Genomic DNA, 19,079 nt, shown 5'->3' on the forward strand with positions numbered 1-19,079 from the left:
AGAAGTTGATATAACAAAAATATTAGAAGTTTTGTTTAAAGTCATCATTCATAAGTTCTATGCATGATACGATGACCTTATCAGCAAATACAATTATCAATGAGTCAAATTTTGATTGTCGTTTTTCATACTAATTTTTGGTCAATTATTTAGGCACTGAATTGACGACGGATTTTTCCGTTTTGCGATCATGACAGGGAGCACACGGCAGGTGTGACCGGTCGGCAGGGTATGCTCACTCCTCCATGGCACCTTATCCCACCTCAAATGTTTTGGAGGTCAGTGTTTGCTCTGCTCCTTTTTGTATTGTTTTTTTTTAATTGTTTTATTGACTTTTGAGCTTGAATGCGTTCGTTATCTCCATATACATGGATTTCATTTGTATACGATCTAATTAATATTAGTGAAATTTAATAATGCTATCGTGTTCATAGATTTTAACCAAATTTGAAAATAAAAGCCTTTTTATTGATTCTGTGAAATGAACTTAATTATATATCCATTGTACTGATAAAACATCAATTATAATGTACGTACTTGAAAAGTTCATTAATTATGTTGTACGTAGTTGAAAAGTTATTTTAGGAACAGTAGAATTAACAGCGGAAGTAGAAAATGAGGATCAAAGTAACAGAAGAGCTGTTAAGTAGAGAAACATTACAGGAAGAGAACTTAAACAAATACAAATCTGATATTGAAATTTTCCAATTAGCCTTTAATTATTCTTTAGTTAAGTTAAAACTATGTTCAATGAACAAATTATGTTCAAACAATCTATTTCATGATAAATTAATTAAAAGTTCTGATACAAATCAAATATTTTGTAAATAACCAATGACAATGTTAGTAAATTTCCGAGTTTCGTTTTCATTGTAAAAACAGCTGTCTAAAAGCTGAGTTTGATGCTACAAATAGCTAACAACATTCTCCAAATCTTTATTGTTTGCGATGTTTTTTTAACATGTCAACTTTCTAGATACGTGTTATTAAAAATAGTATTGAAATTTCCCTGATTTTTTTTTTCATAGATGACACAACTTATCCCGAAGCATAAAAACAAATAAATTGTAAAGTCTCCGTAAATAAGATATATGTGTCAAACTCTGTGGTATTTTTTCCCTTCCAGCTAAAGAATGAAACATATGGAGATAACAATCAGTATTCAAGATCAAAAGTCCATAAAACAATACAAAATAGGAGCAGAGCAAAATCAGACCTCCGAAACATCAGAGGTGGGATCAGGTGCCATGGAGGAGTGAGCATCCCCTGTTGAGCGGTCACACCCGCCGTGAGCTCCTTGTCGTGATCGGGAAAGAATATATCGAGTCTACATCCGAATGGAAGTAACAATTGTAAATTGAAAATACGTCGTCTATATATCTTAATGTCGAGTTGGAGGTTAGAGCAAATGTTTTCTTTTTAACATGTATAAGTTTTTAAATGAATTCTGCTTCACATGAATACAAAAACGGTCTGCTTAAAACGTGTGTCATGGGATATCCAAATTCCAGGATATTGCTGCATGACTTCCAAAACTGTGTTTTTGAACGGATTTAATACAAATCATATTTTTAAAATACAACAAAATGTGAATAGACATAATTAAATGTGGAAGTTTATTTTGGGAACAGAAGTTAAAAATGACGTTCAAAGTAACAGTGATGCATACAGAAAAGGGAAATTTCTCAGTATTTTTACAGATACAATACAGATATTAATATTTCCCGAATTAGTCCATGATTGTATTTAGTTAAAAACAGTGTACACCTGACATGTCATGTTTTAACAAAGTACTTAATGATTGATTGTTTGTATGCTGTTTTACGCCTCAGAGTCCATTTAAGAGTTCATTAAAATCTCTAAAATAAAGGCCCTTTGACTAAAGTACAGTCATAGGAAAAAGATCATAAACTGAATTTCCGAAAGAGCATTTGTTTCCACAAATTTCCTGGAAGTGTCATCACATGTATGTTTTTTTTTCTATATTTGGTAATATGACAGGTTCACTCTCTCCCATATGCTTTAATTCACAACAATACAATAAACGAATAATACATGTATATCAACTTGAACGAGATGAAATTAGACTTTGAAGCACTAGTATATGTGTTTTTCGTTTTGATTCTAAAAGGTAAGTCGAATATATTTTTCCGATAAACTTTGAAAGATGAAAAAATATATTAAAGTCTTTTTAAAAACTTATTAAATGATTGAGGAAAAAATTAAACTCATTGTAAAAACTTCTTATTTCTACGAGTAGAGGGTAGCTCGCTTCCCATTGTACAGCACGGTATTTATGGGACAATAGAATCCCCGGGTTTTCCTAAAAACTACTCACACAACCTCAACATCACGTGGGAGACGTATGGCCCTATAGATGCTATATCATTGATGGTGACTATTCTTCAATTCGATGTCTACTACGATCCTAATTTTCCGTGTCAAGATCTTCTGACGGTATAATTTACATGCAGATTATCCAAGTTTGTGAATATGTTTCAATTATACCAGATTATCACAAGTTTGCATTGAGATTCACATCAGTAAGCCTTTTTGTTCGGATTGATTGATTGTATGCTGTTTTATTCCTTTGCAAGAATTGTTCTCTCATATACAGACATCACCATATATCGTTGAAGGACTTGAAATTTTGACTTTTACTCGGCACTCAGGGTTATTTAGCAGTGAGCGTTCTTTATCATGTCAACGCATGCCGCGATACGGGGCCGCAGTGTTTTTAGGTATCATCCAAAAGTCTCACAACTTTCCCTTCAAAGTGCTGAGAGCGCTCGTTCTGTAATCGGATGGTCATGGGTTCGAACCTCGCCGCACCTGGCCTAAGTCGATAAAAAATAGTTAAGACAACTGTTTCTTCGCCAAGTGCTCGGCGCTTTTAAGTGAAATTTGCAGGTCTTTCAGATAAGACCTTAAAAACCGAAGCCCGGTGTCTCGGTAGGTGTTGGCACGATAAAGAACTCACACTGCATACTCAACGGCCCTGAGTGCCAAGTATGGTCTAAATATCAAGCCCTTCAAGGTAAGATTGTGATGTCTTTACATGGGTGAAAAATTCTCGAAGGGGATGTAAAGTTAATCAATCAATCACAGTGCCGAGCGCTTGGCAAACGAACAGTTGCTACCTATTGCTATCAACTATGGTCAGTCGCGGTCGATTTGAGTTCACGTAGCGAGTGCACTAACGACTGAGCTATTGTGACGGTTTGTTAGGATATTTTTTCATAAATTCAAATGCCCCCTTTTAATTACTAGCATAAAATCTTAATTTCCAAAATAAATATAAATTTTAATTGGAATTCGACAAATTACAGCATTGCAGTGATTTAGTACATTAGACGACACAAAAATTAATTTAATTAAGTTGTCTCTTTGAAACCTACTATTAACTGCATATATGAAATATATTCATCCTTATCCATTGAATTTGGGCAAATAGAACATGGAGTATTAAATGTAACCGACAAAAAGTTTAGATTTAGATTTTTAAAAATGATGTATTTTCTCAGACGTCGACTTGATTATTTTTTTCTTATTTTAGATTTCTGAAGTGGAGACGAACTTTGACTTTTTTAACCGATGTGGAACCATCCCAGAGACAAACTACATTGTTCTTGGAAACAAATTGAAGATCACGTTCATAACTGATGGAAAAAAGAATGCAAAAGGATTTCGGATTCACTGGGAAGGTAAAAAGAAATAACATTCTGCTTCTACAGATATATGAATACCAAGTTCACTACTTCTGAACTTCAAAAAAAAAATCAATATCTCAAAGGCAAAAATTTTCTACTACATGTTATAAAAGATATGTTATTCGGGGTTTGCTTTATTCCTCCCAAAGGAAGTAAATACTCCTCGATCTCTAATGATTGTTTTTTAGAAATAGAACAAGAATTGATTACTCTAGCAAAGGATAATAGAAATGTTTGTTTAATGGGAGACTTTAATGCAAGAACTGGTCACTTACCTGATTATTTTATTCCCGATAGTTTTTTGTCAAAAGAACATATATGTGATGATTTAACTCACAATGAAATTGAAGCACGAACAATTATTTTTGAGAAATATTCAATACCTTTACAAAGAATTGTTCAAGACTCAAATGTTAATAATTTCGGTTATAAATTAGTAGATTTTTGTAAAAACAATGATATCTATAAAGTCAATAGCCGTCTAGGAAACGATAAAAACATTGGTGCTGTCACGTGTAAAAACTGTAGTACGGTTGATTATGTCCTAGCTAGCGTAAATATTAATGTGTTAGAAGTTTTACAAGATTTTGATATTCACGATTTCTGCAATTTATTTTCAGACGTACATAAACCGTTATCTTTTACAATTTCCAGTCTTGATATACGGTCTGAAAATGTTCGCGTAGGTGAGAATCAGTCAAGTGTGAAACTGTGGTGTCAAAACAAAGAGATCAAGTTCAAGTTCAAGTTCAAGTATATATGTTATTTATGCACAATACCCCATGTACCAATAGATTGGTCTGGGTGAATAAACTGAACTTGAACTTGAACTTGAAAAAAGTACATTCACGGAGGAATTTGAACCTTTTCCGGCATAATTATTATTCTATGGACGTTTAATTACATTAATTGGTCGTAATTAGAGCAAGCTCTTGATTAGCGAATTAGCTGGGAGACATAAACGCCACTAGCAGGTGATAGTTGAATGTTACTACAAAAAAGAAAGTTGACAATGGAAAAGCTGGAGTCATCTCTTTAGTCATTCAATTCAGTTGTTAGTTGGCCCTTATCGTTATGTATAGTCAGCACTGTATACAAAGTGCTAATCGAAAATCTACTTGATTTGGATCACTAGCTATATTTGTTTGGGTCATTCGAAGTTTCCGTCTGCACATTTAGACAAAAGCTGTGCTTTTATATACGTTTTCTTACTGATAATAAAACTACTTCAACCAATATGAGACTCCTTCTTGGTATATTTAAGGAATAACTGTCTTATTTTTCGAATTCATGAAGTGATCAATGGATTGGCTTGTGTGATAATTTGCATAAAACGCCGAAGGCGTTTATGCATAAAATTATCACACAAGCCAATCCATTGATCATCTTCATGAATTCGAAAAATAAGACAGTTATTCCTTATATTTACATGCTTTGATTCCGCCAATCCACGGGCTCCAAGCCTGCTTCTCTCTAGGTGTTGTCCCGCCCTGCACGTGTTTTTTTTGGAACCGCGCCAAAACATTCATGAGGAAATAAATTACATTTACAATTGGTAATTTTATCTCAGACAAAGACATTGGAAATGTAAATATTTAAAGATAATCATATTTTTGTTTCATCTACCCCTCCATAAACATCTGTAGCAGGCGTTTTTCACGCATCTAATGGTCATTTTTCGACTAATCATCCTCTGGAATGGACTGTTGACATTAATTTAATAAAACATTTAATTTTATTGTAATGTTTAATATGAATCTTTATCAATCGTAAGCTATCAAATTCGACCACAAGGTCTTCTTTATAACCTGGCAATAACATCAAATATGCACCTACCCAACTTTTCCAGAGCTATATTATGTTTGCGTAGAAAATATCCAGAAAGCTATCTTTGTTGTCATGACAGCTATACTTTTTTCGAGTATACATATACTAGTAGCATTTAGGCCTAGTGCAATTAGTAAAATAATTTATTGACGTTACTTTGTGTTTACAACAGTACTGTCCCAGATAGCATGACTATGTTGGGCCAACATTTGTTAAAAGTTGTATGGTTGGCGTTGGGGGAACAACGTTGGGCTAACGTTGGACCAATGTTACAAAGTCAACCTTCTCGACCATGACGGAATTCCTATGTTGGCTTAACTTTGGTCCAACGTAAGCAACTTCCATTCAATTTAGTTTCCAAGGAAGGAAGGATCCTGGCGTTGGCCCAACGTTGGACCAATGATTATAATACACCCTTAAAGAAAGTGTATTTACAAGTTGGTAGTAGTATGTTGGCCCAACGTTGGCCCGATGTTTGTAATACACCCTTAAAGAATGTGTCTTATCAAGTTGGTAGTATTATGTTGGCCCAACGTTGGTCCATTGTTTGTAATACAACCTTAAAGAACGTGTCCTATCAAGTTGGTAGTAGTATGTTGGCCCAACATTGGCACAATGTTTGTTATACATCCTTAAAGAAAGTGCCTTATCAAGTTGGAAGTAGAATTTTCCCCCAACGTTGGCCCGATGTTTATAATACACCCTTAAAGACAATGTCTAATTAAGTTGGTAGTATTATGTTGGCCCAACGTTGGCCCATTGTTTGTAATACACCCTTAAAGAACGTGTCCTATCAAGTTGGTAGTAGTATGTTGGCCCAACGTTGGCCCATTGTTTGTAATACACCCTTAAAGAACGTGTCCTATCAAGTTGGTAGTAGTATGTTGGCCCAACGTTGGCCCATTGTTTGTAATACACCCTTAAAGAACGTGTCCTATCAAGTTGGTAGTAGTATGTTGGCCCAACGTTGGCCCATTGTTTGTAATACACCCTTAAAGAACGTGTCCTATCAAGTTGGTAGTAGTATGTTGGCCCAACGTTGGCACAATGTTTGTAATACACACAATTGTTATTTTGTTTAGGTGTTTCAAAGATGGGATATTTATATTGGGCCAACGCTGGCCCAGTTATTATACTGCCAACTAATTGATGTCAATTTTATAATTAGCTGCTGAGCTTTACGTTGGGACAACGTTGGCACATTCTGAAATAATTAAGAGGACTTTCTATGTCCATGCTTATCATTGGATGACTGCTTTTGTTTAGATATGATATTTTCAACATCTTAGCTTTGCACTTAAGTGATCACAGCACAAAAGAGTGTTTGTTCTATTTTTAAAATTGTGTTTATGCTTATTTATTTGTAATAACCCAGATAGCAGAACATCGTTGGCCAATCTTAAATTATGGTTTTATTATCTATGTTGGGTTACCTTGATTGAGCCAACAATGGCCCAACATGGAATATTGATCGTTGGTTATGTATAATGGTGCGCAAATGTTGGGCTAACTGTTGGCATTATATCATAATACTATTATCATGAGAGAAAATATTTGTTTGGGGATTGGTATCGGCCCTACGTTGGCCCAATATACCATGAATCTGACCGAGCATCATGGGTAGACAACAACCGGGCTACTTGTAATATCCGCGCCATTTTTAATCTGACACGAGCGAGCGTAACGAGACTGATACCTTGCATATCTGCATCCACTTTGTAAGTATTAATAATATGTTTGCCTCGGCACAGCTGAATTAACGTTTAGTTTTTAAACGATATCATGTACAAATCTGTGTACATCAGACACGGGGAAGTGCAGAGGCCAGGTGCTGTTGAATCAACACTGTACGATAGCATGCTAACATTGGACCAACGTTGGGCCAATGTAATCGGTTACATCGGGCCAATGTTGGCAAATGACAATGAACCAATTTAAGTTTGCTCATCGGCCCAATGTTGGCCTGATATGTTTGGCCAACGTTGGCCCAATGTAGAGTGTTATTTCTACAGATATTGGCCCAACGTTGCGCCAACATTGGCCCAATGAATGCGACAATATGTTGGCGAAACGTCAACAAGAACACTGGGCCGATGTTGGTAAATGACGTTGGCCCAGTGTCATTTTGCTCCTTGGCCCAATGTTGGCCCGATATATTGGACCAACATTGGGCCAATGTGTATAAACATTTAATTGTTACAAATCTGTATATTAACAAATCTGATCGTCCCTACAATAAGAAATAAATCTACAACTAATCCTACTTGAAAATACAAGCTAGCTAAAATAAATTTAAAATTCTTATAATTTATCAAAATAAATTATCAGTGATTAAATTTTTTGTTTCTATACAAGAAAAATAAATGAAAGTATAGAATAACAATAAATAATCTGCCCCTTATTTATATTGAAATTTGTGTCTAGTAGAATAAATTTCCGATGTCTACCACTTAATTTACTTAATATATAAACTTAACGTCGAGTACATGATCAAACATTTTGAAAATGTTGAACTTGTTGAAGTTAAAACAAAATTTATTCAGTGCTAAACATAAATTGGGTTCTTTCATTTAAAATTTGTTCAGTGTAACGAAAAATTTTCAATACATGTATTTCATATGGGGCAACATTGAATCAAAATCGTTGTGATGATGATGATCAAGCGTATAAATGCATAAATGCCTTCATCACGCAAGCTAATCACTTAATCACACCATGAAACAAAAAAGACGGTTATTCCTTAATTGACAGCTTAAACATATAGTGATATACTTGTAAATTTAATCGTATGTTTACTCTTTACTGAGAAAAGTAACAAATGTATTAAGTACCAAATACTACAATTTTAGTGCTACTGGAGATTCTAAAAAGACATTGAGAACACAATCAAAGAAAAGCTAAGGTGTGCCAAGGACAGGGATGGGGAGGAAGAAACGGACAGAGAGGAAAAGAAGGGGAAGGAGGAGACTTGGGAGAGAGAAGAGGAGACTTAGTAAAGGGATCAGATGGAAAGTGACAGTGCCTAACTTTTTCTGTAATATAGTGTGACATACCTGTAGTTCTACCCTTTTCTGTGTCTGTTTGTCGGTTACAAACACGATGCAGATGCCAGAAACATTTTTTGTGTAAGTAAACAAAATTACGGGATTCATTTTAGTATTATTTTAAGGACAGAAGGGCTTTGTTTATTTGTTAGACGTGCTTATTGATACCTATAATTTACTGAACTTACAAGTGCATAAATTTACATCAGAGAGGGAGTATAGAGTCATGTAACCCTACATATATCGCTCGAAGTGAGCATCAACTTTTAGTTCTTTATTAATGTTTTCTTCATGCACTGAGCAATTAAATTATAGTATGCTATAATTTAATTATATATTTTGATTTAATTAAAGCAATATGAGCTGCATGTTTGACATCGGAAAATTTTATTGCAAATTTGTGATTAGCTAATTTAATGACAGAAAAATAAATCATTTGTAAACTTCTGTTGTTCATATTCGCGATGGAAAATTTTTTATTAGCTTTGATTGAAGCAAAATTGAATTATTGTCGTCCTGTACAATAATTATTTCTTATTATAAAACTGTATGTTCGGTTGAACAGAAATATTTCTTCTGAAACATTTTTAAACTTTATTTTGGGCTTATTGGTCATTAGGATTTAAATTTTATACAAATTAATCATAATAGCACATTTTACAAACAAAATAAAATTTTCGAAGACACAGCTCATATTGCTTTAATGTAGCGCTACTTACAATGCAATACTTGTTGATAGCAAGTCTATGAGATATTGAGAATATGTATTAAACTATTAATCTAGCATATAAAGCATATATAGATACAGTAGTATTAAAAGGCTTTTACCATTAAACTGTACTACAAAACTAGTATAACCTTATTGTATATATTTGTTTGTCAATTTTGAGGACAAATGGCCAACCAGTGAAGAGCAAATGAGTTGTCATGATGGAGAGCCAATAAGATACAAACCAACGTTGGCCCAAAAATGATGTTTGCCTAATATTTAAAGAATAAGTGGCCCAACAATGGCTCAATAATATCCGTTCGTTGGTCCAACAATAAGCCAACAAGTTGGTCTGATTAAGGGCCGATGAGCAAATTACCGTTGGCCCAACATTAATTGCTTACAATGGCCCAACTGTACAAAAATGACGTATGCCCAACATTGAAAAAATACATTGGCCCAAAAGTGGCCCAATATTAACTGTTACATTGGCCCAACAATAAGCCAACAAGTTGGGTTGATTAAGGGCCGATGAGCAAATTACCGTTGGCCCAACATTAATTGCTTACAATGGCCCAATTATACAAAAATGACGTTTGCCCAATATTGAAATAATACATTGGCCCAACAGTGGCCCAATATTAACTGTTACATTGGCCCAACAATAAGCCAACAAGTTGGTTTGATTAAGGGCCGATGAGCAAATTACCGATGGCCCAATGTTGAATGCAAACGGTGGCCCAATATAAGGAGCATTGTTGGCCCAACAAAGGTCCAATAACATCCTGCTATCTGGGGTACAATATTTTCTTCCCCAGACTCCTCTTACATTTCAACAATGTCCCAGTCCGTAGGAGGTCCATGTGTCATATGCTCACCTTAAGCATTTTATGCTCAATCGGTGAGTGTGATACATATGTATTTAAGAATATAGATTATAGAAAAAGTAGTGTGGCCTCTTGGTAAGTTACTTAGGAGAGAACAAACACACAGGCACCTGACGTTACTTATTTTTCTTTTAATAAAATAAATTATACCCCTATCTATAACATTTTGAACCTTTCGTGACAGTATCTTTTTTAATTTTTAATGGAAGCAACGTTAACTGTAATGACGTTTTTATTAAGTTCCATTTTTTCATTCCGGAATAAAAGATTGTTCAAGCATAAATTTCTACGGGAAACGGGAGGGGGTTACATTGTTGTCCATAATACTAAAAGATCCCAACACAAAAATCCTATTTTATGGTTGGGGATGGGGTCGGCTTAATTGGTGGACAAGCTACATTCTTCCATATATATTCTCATATTTCCTAATTATATAAATATCAACTTATGACAGTCATTCATCAACAAAAGCATACAAATTTAAGAATTTTCATGTTGCTCACCAATTTACATGTAATATTGTAAAATTTTAAAGATCGATTTCAACTCTTAGATTTTACATATACACAAGGTTTTGTAAATATTTAGTGGCATATATATGCATTCAAAGTTTTGATTTGATAATTTAATGATTAATTAAAACGCATTCAACTTCAAATCTTAATGCCGCTTCGTTCATTTACTAATTTCAATTCAGCCAAATAAGCGTTTATCGTAGACTGACTGTTATGAGTTTGCGTTTCTTGTGAAGGAGGGGGGGGTTATTTTGATATGGTTACTTTAATATTCTTAAGTTTTAGTGAATTTGAAAAAATTATCAGGTCTTGATCCCCTAACCTTTATCCGCTTTTCTGGATCTGTCTATGGGGATATAATGCCAATTTTTTTTTAAACTTTTATCTTCATAGATTCTGTTTCATATTCTTAGTTTTAATTAAGTTCTGATGTCTGATGATAGTGTGAAAATAAGTGAAATTTTACACAAGTTGCATTATAATCTCTTTATCATAGATTTATAAAAGAGAGAAAAAAAGTGTACAAGGCGAGAACAATCACCCGCTCTATGACGGAAAAGTTTGATTTTTCTAAAATTATGTTGTCGGTTATGTCATCTTCAACATATTAGATTCATATATTGTTCTGAAAGGCATATTGATTGAAAATTGTTTTTAGACTTATTTAGTCGAAAATGAGTACGTTTTAAATTATATTAAATGATTCTAGCTATAAAGATTTATTTTTTAATATGAACGGACCAGGTTTAAATTCGAGGTATTGTGTTTAAGTTACGGAAAAGTAAAAGCATTGTGTTTTTTTAATGGCGTCTGAACCCATTCTATCTAAAAGTTGAATATTTCTGAAATGAAAAAAAGTGAGGATAATGAGTATTGATTTATGTCGAAAAATATACAAACAATACAAACATGTGGGCAGGGCATAGATACGGACCCCCCCCCCCCCCCGGGAATACCAGAGATCCAGAGATTGGAACGGGTACCTAGAGTAGTAAGCATCCCTTATTGATCGGTCAAACACGCTGTTAGCTCTATGTATTGATCAAGTGAACGGAACATTTCGTAATCAAATTTAGTATAAAAACAAAGGTCTAACAGTTGGGTGAGAGAAATAAGCAAATAAAAAAAACGACCCAAGATAAATTAAACGATAGGTTGAAAAACCTTATTTGTCTCAACAAATTCGTTTCTTTTTAAGCAAACTGACACACAAACAACAAGAAGACACCGTAGCATATTGTGGTTAACGCATTTAGTCTTACACCTTCCATGAGCTTTGGAAAAAATTCGATTACTTTGTGAAGCGCTTTTTTCCGTTTTACATACCTTTAAAACATAAGTAAAAATATATTACCTGTATTTATCAATAAGTTATTTAATGACATAAAGTTGAGACAGTGTCTTTGGATTATACTCCTCCTATATACGCCTTCATTCTTCAAGAAGTATTCTACAAAAATCAAACATAGCATTTCTGTATCAATCGTGACAAAACGCAAATCAAGTATCGCACAAACACCAGCAATGATAGCACATTTTATCAAATTCTATATCTATTTATTTCTGTTTAACTTCTTTCGACTGATAAATGTTTCTCTTGTGATAATAAATGCCAATACCTTTTTTCAAAACTGCGATATCGCGATAATTTTATCAGAAAACAATTAATCTTAATTTCATGCAAATCACAAAAAGGATCCGAAAAAAGTATAGCAATCGCAAAAATATGTTGCAAACATAGTATAGCATTCACTCAAAACAAGAATAGCCCAATTTCTCTAAAATGCGTAATTCATAGAAATCAGACGATGTTTCGTGGGTGAATTGAGGCGAAAACTAAGTTACAATAATTTTTACAACAGAATATAGTTTGAAAAAAATAAGAACAATTGAAATAATTCAAAATAAGCGAAAATCCCATTTGAACTTAGTAAATGAGAATGGTATCGAATTTCTGACTTGTTTCAACTTAAAAATTTTCTCAAATAAATTTACATTGATTCTATAAAGGTTTAATAAGTTTTCTAATTTCTTAAAATTACTTTTACCCATATTTTGCTAGCAGAATTTTCTTTTTTACCCATAATGCATCAGAGTACCCAAAGCAATATAGCAAGTGATCCAAATCAAGTAGATTTTCGATTAGCACTTTGTATACAGTGGTCAGTAAAACATCCAAATGTATATTATATTTTGATCCCTTTGTTAAAAATTTCTCGAAAGAGAGAATGCTGTTCTGGTAATAATATTATGAAAATCAATTAAAAGGAATTCATACATTACAAATTGTCCATCACAAAAATATTGAATGGTCTTCTTTTGAACATATGTTTTTACAAGTCACGTCATTAATGCTTGTTTTATCGTTATCAGTCAGAGACTACAGAAAAGAAGGTAAAGATCCAATTGTCAAGGTTCTTTTCTGTCCCCCGTCACCTGTTACAACCAAGTCTCCATTAACCACAGCAGCTCTAACAACTGATGCTACACCTGGACCACCAGAACTCCTGGAGAAGCTGTCCTATTGTCAATCATCATTAATATATGAGGGTTTTTATGATTCTCCGTAGAATCTATACATTTAATTATATATACATACTTGTATAAATCCTTAACTATATTCTTTGGGTCTTTGCTCATCTGTTATTTGTATCATCTGATCTCTGTTTTCTGTTTATGACATTTAAACTTGATGTCATACTGCATAATATGGTATATATAACGAAAAACATGTATTTTTTCATTTAATGTATAGTGTATATATACATATGTGTATATCTATTTTCATTATACTGTGTATTTCGTTCTAGAATTTTCTGTTTACATCGATTTTATTGATACATCATCACTTTAAGCATGTTTTCAATACCATCTTGACGTCTCCATTGTTGGGTTTCAATTTTGCATCTCATTTGTCATGGTTGTCGGTACATATCGTAACATCTCTTCCTTGATCACGTCAATTTTCGTTGGTGTTGTTGGTAAGTACAATTTCTATATCTCTGTTGCAGATGTTATATCTGTGTCTTTGTTTCTATTCCACCTGTGCACCACCTTTATATTTCTGTAAATAATACCACATCTCTAAGCTTCAATATCTAAATCTATTGCTGTTGGAACCATCTTTCTTGTTCGAATTATTTGGACCCTTCAACTCAATGATGAAGTCAATTTAAGATCTGTAAACGTACTTTTCAATTAGAATTATGATTGTTTCACTACAGCTTATATAAAAGATGGGATCATCGGTGTTTTGTCCACAGCACTACTTGTTGTCACAGTGACGTTCTGTTGTCATCGAAGGAAAAGGTACACTTACAGTACTTAATTACTGATGTACTAGTATTTTATAGTCTTATTCACCATCCGATATAACACACGTTCTTTTGGCATTTTAGTTTATGACAAAAACTTAATCGCCCACAACTTAAGTTTACAATCTTGAGTTAACTTTGCCCAACCATTTTTACCTTTCATCCTCTTTGAATCGCATCTATAATTTTTATTTTTCATTTTAGTTCACCACCAAAAAGGAAGGCTGAATACTCAATCAGTTACAGGTCATCCGAATTTTCTTCGTTGGAAACTGAATCACAAACCATATATGATTATCCTCTGTCACTGGCCACGGAAGCTGTTGATTATTTGAGAAGCACAACGTCATCAGGGTATGCCATACCGAGGCTAACCATGACAGATGACTGCAGTGAACCTCCAATTTATGGCAATGTGATTATGGAATCTGAAAACGAAAATATGGACGTTGAATGCGAATATATGAATATTTCCACGGCACATCAACCCGATGTCGGAAAGAGAGCCCAATCAAGAGAGAAATCTTTACATCTTGACAATTCCATTTCACGGGCTGCGGTGCTCTCGTCCAAACGAAGTGCTCAAAAGCGAGCTAATCGTTCAAAAAATAAAAGGAACAAAAGCAAAAGAGTAGAAGAAAGTAATTATTTAAATATAACACCTAAGCTGCACTCCTACATCGAGGTGGTGGATGATCCGACCGATACTTTGTTTAGTAATAGCTCCACTAGTATGACGTCATCAGGATATTCCAAACCAGTGGAAAACAAAGCCAAACTCCGGAGACAATTGCAATACTCCAGTAAGAAAAACACAACAGGAAGAGGTGTTACTGTGAATTCTTAATTGTGATTTTATTGAGCAAATTTATTTCTTCTTTATCAATAACTCAAAAATATATGTATAGAGAAAACAGTTAACTTTTTTTTTATCATATTTATGTGAATGACAATGTAGAACCCTTGCCTGTGATCTTCATTATAATCACTATAGTTATGATGTTGATTTTTAAAATTTGGGAGACAAAAATAAAAGAAGATGGGGGACAAGGCGGGCAGAATGCCTATAGCGTCAGATATTAAGAAATCATATTCAATATGTGAATTGAATTTTTATATTAACTTCTCATTATGGAAATTTGTGAAATTATGTGGAAAAAAAACTTCTGAGAGAGAAAAAATCTCGTAAAAAATGTTTCTTTTATAAAAATATTAGATGGCATTCGTGGGATTCGAACCCCAGTAATAAAAATCCGAAGAATCATACTGCTTTGAGACTAACGCGCTGACCACTATGCTACATGGCTCATGATGATCATGTTTGTGATATGAACCTTGACTTAATGGACTTGAAGTATTTCTCAGAAAGAAGCAAATGTTGTGCCATAAAAGTGTACTTTTAAAGTATAGTGGGTCTTCGCTCCATGTTATTGTAAACCAAAAAAAATGAATATTTTATTGCAAACTTTTAGGATTATCTTTCACAAAAATGGAGCGAAGACCCACTCATATTAAAAAAAATTGTTAAAGTATGAGAAAATGATCGTTTTTGTTCTTTTTAGTGTGTGTATGCTTTTCCATAGGCATATATTTTCAGTTTTGGTGGGATTTTTGTAAATTGTAGAGATCTTACATTTAGTATACATTAGTGTTAGATGAAATATCAAATAAAATTAGAATATAATTGAGATTTAATTTTTCACTTCTTATTTGTAGATCTATAGGCACTTTGCCCGCCTTATCCCCCCTCCCCCTTTTGAATAATCCAGATATCAGCTTGGCGTCAGTGTCAAGATTTGTTTTTTTTAACAACTTTGAATGTTAAACTTTTTTAAACGGTTGGCGTAGTTTTCAAGTGTTGCTCTTGTCAATTACTATCGTTTCCGTTACTTTCATAACTGGCCATCAGTTACACGAGTAATTTTCAATATCAAATTCAATTCGCCTAGTCCCGCTTTCTTTTCGATCCAGTAATACTTGTCCAGTAGTAAACCTCTTCTTAAATTAAATAAAAAGTTACAAGAAATGTGACGATAAGTAAAGACATTAATGACAAAACAACAGCTACACTTATGGCAACCATTATGACATCAACTTCTTTATCGTCAGCTTCCTTATTAATTAAGCAATATACCATTAACTTAGACCTATATACATATTGATGATATTTGATGCGTCATGGTCCCGTCCTCAGGTGGATCCTCCTTCAGTTGTTATTTCGGCGTTGTCCACTACAACCTCCGTAGGTACGCTGACTGGGGTGATCAAGTCCTAGCCTGGAACCACTCAGCTCTCCGCCTTCACTGCAACACATTAAATGTTCATTCACAGGCAAACACGTGGAGTCTTAGTGTTGCACTTTACACTGTTCTTCTTTTTTCTTCCTTATCCATATGGATGTCACTTTGCCTCTCGGACCAGGCGCCCAATGAATTATCGTCTCTCAGTGCCTGTTACACCTACAATCCGCAAGGCCCTCAACATAGATTGCCCTACAAAACCTCGGCAGCCAACTTCCACTAGGAGACACCACACTCTCCAGCCTCGTTATTGATACTGTAAACCAACTTTTATTCGCGTGCGAGATATTTTCGCGAAGTTCGCGAGAGTCTTCTCATCGCGAATATTTCTCGCCGCGAACCAGTCTTTAAAGTCTCTATGTCTATTAACAACAGATCAAAAAAGGCTTGTTCGCGAAAATTAATCGTCGCGAACTAGTTTAACCCCTGTAAATCGCGAAAAAAAGTCGTCGCGAATAAAAGTTGGTTTACAGTAGTCTGCAGCCAGATCCTGGTACTTATTCATTTTCTGCTAATGGGCTTCTTCAATTTTAAGTTCCAGCATAACAACGAGCCGGACTACGGGAGACAAAATAACAATATCTGCTTTGTGATTGGTAGATGCTATTTCTTGTGAATACTGCATTCGGCTGTTGAGATCGGTTTACATTTCCCAGTCACTGGCGGTTCCCAACAGTCCACCTCCTTCCACTCCCCCAGCACGACTCTGTTCACCAACCTTAACAAAGTTACAAACTTCACTATTTCTTAGTCTTCCGAGGTTTCTTCCCTGCTTTTTCAAGTAAGTGTGCAATAACAGACCTTTTTGTGTCTTCATGTTATCTTCCATCTGTTAAAGCTACTGAACACGAAGATAAGATATGTTCCAGGTTGGCTGGTCTACCACAAAGATAGCAGATTGGATCGTCCTTCATGCCCCATGTTGTCAGATTGGTTGGGGTTGGCAACACGTCATAAATTAACTGAGGCTGAAACTGCAGTCTCTAGGGCTCTGTTATCTAGATCTCGTTCCAAGATAACTTTTTCTGTCGGGCACGTTCCCAGTTTTACCAGCTTCCCTGCTTCTTCATACCAACTGCCTTCACCACTCTTGTGTGTTCTTCCACCGCACCAGTTTGCCTCTTCTTCACTTCCAACGATGTACCCCATCTTGTCAATGGTATTATTCCTATTCCCTGCCTGCCTACAGCCACACTTCCCACAATGTCCGCTTGTCTCAGGCGTGACTCTTCCTCTTGCACTGTCTTCTTTGCTGATCACTTTTTGCCCGTCTTGATGTTCACTCTTGCCTCCCGTACCTTGGAATGATTACTGTCGCGTAACATCAGATACCGCCTGACCTCGGTGACCATGAATGCCTCAATGGTTGACGTCAGTGGTAATTGCAGCTTTGTTCCTGTGTTGTATAAACCAATGCTTCTAAAGCTTTTTGAAACCTCCAGTCATCTTCAGAGGTACTCTACATCAATTCAACTGATGTCACTTGCAAATCATACACAAGAAAAGGCCAAATAATTCGTGGGAGCACATCGTGCTGGTATATCCATGCCTTGTATTTTCCTGGTAAGGCACTTTTGTCTATGGTGTTCATCCACTTCTCAAGTTGATTACTGGCGTCGTTAACATTCTGTTTATCACTCGGTGAATCCTCAAAGAACTTTTGCAGGCACCAGTTTTTCTGAGACTGATGGGATAATCTCCATCTCAAACCCTGAACTACTCTCCTGTGGTTTTCCTCTTTTTCATTATGAAGCTCCTAGACTGTGTTAGCTTGATCTTCATACGGGCCCAACTGATGATATCCTTCAAGGTTCATTTTGGCTCTATGTTGGTCTTTGTGCTCATTGTCATATCGTCCATGAACACTCGGACAGGGGGCTCACGCCTGCCTTCATCCATTGACCTCTGCTCATTTTCTCCACCGATCTCACCATCTAAATCATGGCTGCAGAGAACAGAATTACTGATACTGTACAACCTGTGACGATCCTTACTTCTAGGCGCTGTCACGATGTTTTGAAGTCCTAGGTAGTGAACCGTAATTGAAGCCTGTCAAAGTAACTCATGAGCAGCTTCCGAATCCTGTCTGATATATGGTAGCGCTGTAGTGTAAGTTGGACTAACTTATGAGGCATGGTCTTTAACTTCTCTCTAATGTTAGTCCTTAATTCAACCAATGCAGGTCGTTCCCCCTCTCTCATATACTAAATCGTCTTGCCAGTTTTGTCTCCTGTTCTTATTCACTACTCTTCTTGATTTCTGCTTTACTTCCTTTCCAAATCTGTACAATCCCACGTTGTATATTATCGTTGCAATGCCTTTGATCTTTTTGTCTATTCCTCCTGCCAGTGATGCTTTTAGGATTGCATCTACATCATTGTTAAACATCTTCTATTCTTCCTTATTTCTTTTAGCTGGCCACTTGATCTTTGCTTTCCTCTCTGATTCAACGTGCTGCCTCTTGGGCTAACGTGTCTGCTCATCTGGTGTTACCCCTTCCCCTTGGCTGCCCCCTCGTTGACTGGGACTTGGACGCTGTGGTCGCTGTGGTTAGATTCCTGGACCACCTCCTCCTCCTCCGTTTCACAAGGTTGCCCTGTGTGTTGCGTCAGTCGCTAAATAGGGGCGCAGCCCATTTTCCGCAAGTGTACAGTATTTTCAGCCCCTGCTCATTTCCGTCCCCACTCATTCTTTAAGAGGTCGCCCGCGTGGCGGAGTGATTAAAGAGTCTGCTTTAGGAGTTAATCCTTATGTCGCGGGTTCGAATCCCACT

The 19,079-nt window shown here is 35.4% G+C and overlaps 1 protein-coding gene across 1 annotated transcript; it reads left to right on the forward strand.

Moving 5' to 3' along the window:
* Positions 1-2,027: 2,027 nt before the first annotated feature.
* Positions 2,028-15,152, forward strand: LOC134250611 (uncharacterized). Its single transcript, XM_062732971.1, has 6 exons — positions 2,028-2,131; positions 2,261-2,457; positions 3,557-3,704; positions 13,066-13,218; positions 13,917-14,001; positions 14,211-15,152. Exons 1-6 carry the CDS (start codon positions 2,056-2,058, stop codon positions 14,851-14,853), a joined length of 1,302 nt encoding a protein of 433 aa, XP_062588955.1. The 5' UTR covers positions 2,028-2,055; the 3' UTR covers positions 14,854-15,152.
* Positions 15,153-19,079: the final 3,927 nt, after the last annotated feature.

Source organism: Saccostrea cucullata, unplaced genomic scaffold (assembly GCF_032062105.1).
Source record: "Saccostrea cucullata isolate Sc308-1 unplaced genomic scaffold, CSIRO_AGI_Scuc_v1 ctg1745, whole genome shotgun sequence".
NCBI lineage: Eukaryota > Metazoa > Mollusca > Bivalvia > Ostreida > Ostreidae > Saccostrea > Saccostrea cuccullata.

Bases quoted from the DNA above. Each gene is read 5' to 3' on its own strand.
- LOC134250611 (XM_062732971.1), top strand. From the start codon at position 2,056: ATGTATATCAACTTGAACGAGATGAAATTAGACTTTGAAGCACTAGTA. The intron at 2,132-2,260 runs GTAAGTCGAATA...TTCTACGAGTAG, and splicing joins TTTCGTTTTGATTCTAAAAG to AGGGTAGCTCGCTTCCCATT. The intron at 14,002-14,210 runs GTACACTTACAG...TTTTCATTTTAG, and splicing joins TGTTGTCATCGAAGGAAAAG to TTCACCACCAAAAAGGAAGG.